The 7,073-nt window shown below is 44.7% G+C and overlaps 1 protein-coding gene across 2 annotated transcripts; it reads left to right on the top strand.

Moving 5' to 3' along the window:
- The first annotated feature begins 3,114 nt into the window (after nucleotides 1-3,114).
- LOC123127737 (protein G1-like3) lies at nucleotides 3,115-4,708 on the top strand. 2 transcript variants are annotated; one of them, XM_044547552.1, is made up of 3 exons: nucleotides 3,115-3,395; nucleotides 3,484-3,613; nucleotides 3,875-4,708. In XM_044547552.1, the coding sequence occupies exon 3, from the start codon at nucleotides 3,883-3,885 to the stop codon at nucleotides 4,489-4,491; it is 609 nt and encodes a 202-aa protein (XP_044403487.1). In that variant the 5' UTR covers nucleotides 3,115-3,395; nucleotides 3,484-3,613; nucleotides 3,875-3,882; the 3' UTR covers nucleotides 4,492-4,708. The 2 variants fall into 2 exon arrangements, with proteins under 2 accessions (XP_044403487.1, XP_044403488.1); XM_044547553.1 differs by having other exon boundaries at nucleotides 3,142-3,337.
- The last annotated feature ends 2,365 nt before the right edge of the window (nucleotides 4,709-7,073 follow it).

Raw genomic sequence — 7,073 nt, 5'->3', positions numbered from 1 at the left:
TAATAGTAATGCTGACATAAATATACTTATTTTCAAGTATAACATGTTTAGGGGGCAGAAGTTCTTTAAAAACTCATCTATTTTCAAGTAATGTTCATTCACTTAACAGTAAGCCATGCATATATATATATATATATATATATATATATATATATATATATATATATATACATACATATATTATTGTTATTATTTTTTGCCAAATATAAATTATTGTTGTTTATGTGTATAACCGGACGTGGAGGTGATATTGTCATTAGTAAATGTCACTTTAAAATGAATGCAAACATTTTCCATTAAGTGTAAATTTCATTAAGTGTCATGTATATAACCGCATGAAGGTGATGCTACATATTCACTAGTAGAAAAAGGACTTTTAGTCCCGGTTCATAAGGGCCTTTAGTCCCGGTTCTAGAACCGGGACTAAAGGGTCGGTACTAATGTCTCTCCCTTTAGTCCCGTTTCAATCCAGAACCAGGACTAAAGGGCGCGGCCACGTGGAGCTCCACCTTTAGTCCCGGTTGGTAACACCAACCGGGACTAAAGGAAATTTTATAATTTTTTTTTGAAAATATTTTTGAATTTTTTTTATTTTCAAATTTCTGAATTATTTTAACCTCTAGTCTGTAATCACCATCCCTCATCACTTCTCAATTTATCCTCTAATCACCCCTCATCATTCCAAATCATCTAACTTCCCGAACGGTCACCCATCCTCCCACTCCCCCAGCCTGAGCATGCTTAACTTCCGGGTTCTATTCTCCCTCGCTCCAAGTCTGCACTTGTTGTTTTCCTGACAATACTAAGATGTCAATCCTATTAACCTTCAGGAATTTTGCTTGAGCGTGAAGTGACACATTTCATAGTTTTATTTTGAAACTATTGTTTTAAAAAAACAATAATTATTTAGTAACACTAATATTTCTTGAATAATTAGTTTGACCATTGTTTGACCACAGTTTGACCAGATTTGACCAAAATTGAAATAACTAAAATAATTATTTAGTAACACTAATATTCTAGAATAATTAGTTTGACCATTGTTTGACCACAGTTTGCCCATTGTTTGAATTTTTTTCGATTTTTTTCACTCTAGATCTTAAAAGCCCCGTAACTTTTTTTCTATTAGGTTTTTGAGGATTTTGAAAGTGTTTAACGGGGTTCCCACTATTAAATTCGGATGTAACTTTTCGAGTAGATGATTTTTCATATAAAAAACTTTTTCATCCGAGTTAGTATGCAAAAGTTATGCCCATTTTTACAAATTTTAGATAGATTTTGCAAATAAAGTCAAAATTCACATTTGCAAATTTTCCCAACAACTAGACCACATATCACATGGGAAACTTATTTTCTTTTATTTTTTTGACATTTCCATCATTTTCTTTTATTTTTTTTAAAATTGAAAAGGCGATCCAGGGGGGTAGAGTTTGAAAATGGGACCTTTAGTACCGGTTCGTGGCACGAACCGGGACTAAAGGTCTCAACCCCATTAGTCCCGGTTCGTGCCTCAAACCGGGACTAAAGGTCTAATCTTTAGTTCCGGTTTGAGGCACGAACCAGGACCAATGGTTGTGGGCCAAGAGCGAGGCCCATTGGTCCCGGTTCATCCCACCAACCGGGACCAATGGCCCACGTGGCCCGGCCGGCCTCCTGGGCTCACGAACCGGGACCAATGCCCCCATTGATCCCGATTCTGGACTGAACCGGGACTAATGGGCTGACCCGGCCTGAACCAAAGCCCTGTTTTCTACTAGTGATTGTTTTTCTTTTGTATTTTTTCTAGTCCTTGCATTAATTTTAGTTCATGAGTTAACCCATAGACCTTGCACGCACACATTATCTTGTTTGCTTATACCCTAGACATTTGAGATCTGTATACAAATATCAAAAGAAAGACATGGATTATAGTTTCATTTTGTACGAGATATGATCACCCATCATGTTCATATTTGTAAGAGGCATGAAATATAAAATCAGAGCTATAGTTCATATTAAATAGGTTTAGAAATTTAGGTTTCAGAATTAAATTTCCTGTAGTTCAAGATTCAAGTTAGATCGAACACAACAATCCAGTGTTTAAGATAGACCGTTTAATTTTCCGGTTTTATATATTTTGTGAACCGTGATGCTACTGAGTTACTATTATATTTACGCGCTTGCTCCAGTACAAGATATTTTAAAGTCGTTGTACCAAGAAAATGAGGTAGTTGTAGGATAACGCACAGACAAATATGTAGTAAAAATCGGCAAACAATCCATGTGAGACAAGGAGAGGCTGGTGTGATAACAAAGTCGATATATTCTTTAACAGCAACAGCAAAATAAAAAAGACAACAAAAAATCAACACATGTATCTTCGACTTTCTTTCCCTCCACAGAAGCATGTTTTTTTGCAAGTTGGTAGATTTTGTATCATCCAAGTTGGTCAGTACCTGCCACATGCGGCGGTACGACATGAATCATCTTTCTAAATGTCGATGAATATGGATGCGGACACGAGTTCTGAAAGAGAGAGAATTCCTTTGGTTAATCATGCACCGCGGTTTTATGCGGAAGCATTTCATACCGGCGTTAGGCTAGGCTGGGACGGAGTTTCATATTTGTCGTCTCCTCACATGGACAAGCAGCCGCGCGCGCGGCCATTCATGGTGTTCTGCGCGGTAGGCCCCGGGCCGTCTCCAATCGTACGGACATGAGCGGGCCCTACCACTTTACAGGCCGTCCATTGGATGCTGGACGCCCTCAGATATGTTCCTGTGCGTGCGTGATGGAGCTGCGCCTAGCAGCTTGGACTCTTTCGAGGGCCGATCTCCACCGTCCGTGTCCCCGTCGACGGGTGTAAACGGCGCAAAGGACATCCCAGACCCCACCACTGCTGGGGAGCTATACAAATGGAGGTGGTGGCGAGAGACTGGGACTGGGGGTGGGAGGTGAGGTGCCCCTCGCTCGCTCGCTTTCTCCTCCTCCCCCACCATGGATGGAAAATAAAAGGATTTCAGCTTTAGTCATGTCACCTCTCACCTCTCACTCAACAGTGTCTCCCGTCTTCCCCCCTCTTTCACCTAAAAGCCCTAAACAGTGCCGCACCTCTGTATCTGTCCTCCCCCCCCCCCCCCCCCCCCCCCCCTCTCTCTCTCTACGTCCCTCCATCTCTCACTCACTTCGCAGATCCCCCCTTTTTTAGGCCAAACAATCCATCCACCGCCCCCTGAAACCCACCTAAAAATAGCAGCAGCAGCATGCCAATGAAATCCCTTCAAGGCTATTCCAGCACATGAAGAAGGTTTCGTCTTCGAGCAACAAGCTCTGGCCAGCTGCAGCAAGAGCAACTCAGGTCAGATTAATGGACCTATGAGCACAGCAACCACCACTACTGCTGCTACTGAGGAGCGGTAAGTGGCAAAAGAAGCTAATGTCCGCGTTAACTTTTTCTCAGACTTACTTATCCCTATATATCCACCTCTTCCACCCCCCCTGCAGATCAAATTCTCGAGCCAGCTTCTTCACCTCCCGCCGACGCCACTGCTGCTGCTGGTCGACCTATCTTCTTCGCGGCTCTGAGTCCGCCACCGGCGAAAAAGGGATCGGCCGCGCGCCGCCGTGATTAAAGGTATGTTAAGCATGTAACCACCGATGCCCCTTCCGGTAAAAGAATCCGGCCGTTTCGCACATGTGTATGTACATATCTTAGAGTATATTGGTTGGTAGTATAGATGCATCCCTTTCACACACGCACTCAGAGCCAAAGGGAAGGGAGCGGAGTGTGCACCAACTCCAAATTTAAGGGCGGACCCCAAATACGCACGCATTCATCAGCTAGCTTCATCATTCGTGTACTATAATGGCGGAGCTTGTGTCTTTTGGGCGTCAGGTTGATCCATGGACCTGTCGCCAAACCCCGAGAGCCCGAATGCCCCGGGCGGCGGTGGCGGCAGCGGCGCCGGTGGATCTAGCGGCGGTGGAGGGGCGTCCTCGTCTGCTGGGGGTGGAGGCACACCGCAGACGCCCAGCCGGTACGAGGCGCAGAAGCGGCGGGACTGGAACACGTTCGGGCAGTACCTGCGGAACCACCGGCCGCCGCTGAGCCTCGCGCAGTGCAGCGGCGCGCACGTGCTGGAGTTTCTGCGGTACCTGGACCAGTTCGGCAAGACCAAGGTGCACACGGCGTCGTGCCCCTTCTTCGGCCACCCAAACCCGCCGGCGCCCTGCCCCTGCCCGCTGCGTCAGGCGTGGGGGAGCCTCGACGCGCTCGTGGGACGCCTTCGCGCCGCGTTCGAGGAGCACGGCGGCCGCCCCGAGTCCAACCCCTTCGCCGCCCGCGCGGTCCGCCTGTTCCTCCGCGAGGTCCGCGAGCACCAGGCTCGCGCGCGCGGCGTCAGCTACGAGAAGAAGAAGCGCAAGAAGCCGACGCCTGGTGACGCCAGCAGCAGCAGCAGCCACCAGGCTCCACCCCCACCGCCACCGCCCCCCGCCGGTGCGGCCTGCTGAGGAGGAGAGAGGACCTGTACTGCGCACGTGCCCATTTGGTATGCCGGACCGATGATGAGCATATTTTATGTAGGTCTCGATCGATTAACTGCTTGTGCATGCATGCATTGTTTTACTACCATTCTGCCGGGCTTAAGATCTAGACTAGATGATTCAGACTTTTATTGATCGTGCTACGTCCATTTGCTAGTTATTATTTGCTTCTGCTTAATTTCTACTGCCAAGCTTCCTCTATCTTAATTTTTGTGTTGAACTTTGTTCTTGCAAGTAAGTGAATGCCATTGACTGATCATGGATTGCCCACATGCCTGCGTTAAACGTCTCACTGCTCATTAAAACACGTACATATAGTACGTACTATGTCCTGAATTAAGTTTATAGAGATAGCTTGCGTGTGCGTATGGTGACCGTACGCTGCGCACGCAAGAGATCAATCGATAGATGAGGTGCATTGCATCTGGCGATCTCTCTCTCTCTCTCTCTCTCTCTCTCTCTCTCTCTCTCTCTCTCTCTCTCTCTCTCTCTCTCTCTCTCTGTGTGTGTGTGTGTGTGTGTGTGTGTGTGTGTGTGTAGTCTTGTGGCGCACTCGCGAGCATCATCTTCACCTTGGTCTTGGTACTTGGAAGCAAGAATTCAATCCGCCACATAGGAGTACACATAAATATCGCTAGCTTTGCGTTGGTTCCTTGTGTTGTGATCCTTTCCGCCTTATTTTCTTGTATTCCCATCCCAAGCTGCACCAGCCACCACCAATGAGAATGAGTGTCCGGCCGGATCCCGGCGGCGCTGTACTGTACGTATGAAGAGGACGACGTACTGTTCCCCGCGTACGTGTGCACCGCGCGCGACGGTGGCCGGGCTACTGTTGTTCTTCCTCGGCCACCCCCGCGTCTCGTTCTCTAGCTAGCTTGTGTGCGTGACAGTGGTGAATAGCTATAGGAGGAGTACTACGAGCGCGCTACTGTTGTCCCTCCTGCCTGCGCGTGCGTGCTAGCTGCCGGTCGGCTCGCTGTCTAGCTAAGCTACATGGCGCTCCAGATCGGGTCAAACAGCCCAATAGTTTGCCTGCTGCCTGCGTCGTCCCATCCTTCTCGGTGCAGTTAGTACTTGCGCTTACCCGTATTTGATTCCAAATAAGGAGATGGTACATTTGTCGACGTCGACTGTGTCTTGCCAAATTGCATTGATTCCATAGATTTCCTACTGTTTCCTCCGCCAGATTTCACTGCTTCTTGCTTGGCCTGCTAGCTCCTCATTTTATGCATGAAGCTAGCTTACAAAAATGATATGCAGTGTATGCACCAGCTAGCTGTGTGCCTGCCTGGGATACGAAGCCTGATTAGCGATCAAATTGATGAAATTTTAGAAACTACTTATACTCCCTAGCTCCATTTGAAAATATATAAGGCATAGTTTCGTTTCGTTAAGACGAGGCTTTGACGAGCAACTAGTACTTTGTTGAGTATGTGGTTTATTCCTCCTTTCTTTGTCCCTAAAGAAATTAAGTACTCAACAAATGAACATATATTCCGTGATCAACATGTATTTTTCTTAAATACATCAAACATGTGCTACATATTAGCAGTGAGGTATATACTGTTTGCACTTCACAAAGTACTCAGCTTACTGTTATACATTCTCCCTTATATAATCAGCCTATGACCGATTATAAGCATATACATGTAGTTAGTACTATATGTTTGAAGCCTTCACAGATCTGCATGTTAATTTACATGCATCACTACTGAGCTGTTACCTACTGGCATGTTTGATGTTCCCTTACTACTGATATCCTCTTCTATTTGTTATATTATGGATACCTACATCACTACCGAACTGGTAGTGTATTTGACTTCTCGTCAAAATCCATTACTCTTTCAGTATTCCTAGAATGCATGTTATATGATGTTAACTGTTGCACAGGTTTCTTTTCTATTCCCGGATCTGCGTGATATTTATAAATTGAACATACTTTTTTTTTGGCTGGACAAGCTAGTTTTTACAATGCTAATTATATGATAGGATCTTACTCGACCTATACAATTCTAAAGTGTTGCCTTTACCTTAAAACTCCGAAATTGTTAACCTATACAAAGCTAAATTTGCAATATCAAGTTTTAAAATTCCAACGAGTTCATATATATAGCTTCCTAAAACTGTAGAGTGTGATAGCATAAACACCTGTTACTTTGGATATTGTTCACAAGTGTGTGTGTGTGTGTGTGTGTGTGTGTGTGTGTGTGTGTGTGTGTGTGTGTGTGTGTCATATGTTGTAATAATATTATGTACTATAGAATTATTAGAGGTGTGTAATTCTGCTGAGCATAAACGATTTCACCCACAAACTAATTATCATAAAGTAATATGGAAATGTGGTCATACTTCCAATAACAAACATACAAGGATAATGAATTATATAACACACTAAAGTACAATACGTGTATGTATAAAGTACATTCAAATACAAAAGGTATAATTGACCATAATTCAAATTTTATTTGAATTATAACTTATTTAGGAATACTAGGAAGCGCCACAGCCCCATGTACATATATGTAGCTTAAATAAGATATAGTACAGTA

This window comes from Triticum aestivum, chromosome 6A (genome assembly GCF_018294505.1).
Source record: "Triticum aestivum cultivar Chinese Spring chromosome 6A, IWGSC CS RefSeq v2.1, whole genome shotgun sequence".
Classification (NCBI taxonomy): Eukaryota; Viridiplantae; Streptophyta; class Magnoliopsida; order Poales; family Poaceae; genus Triticum; species Triticum aestivum.
This window is presented reverse-complemented; position numbering and strand designations above follow the sequence as displayed.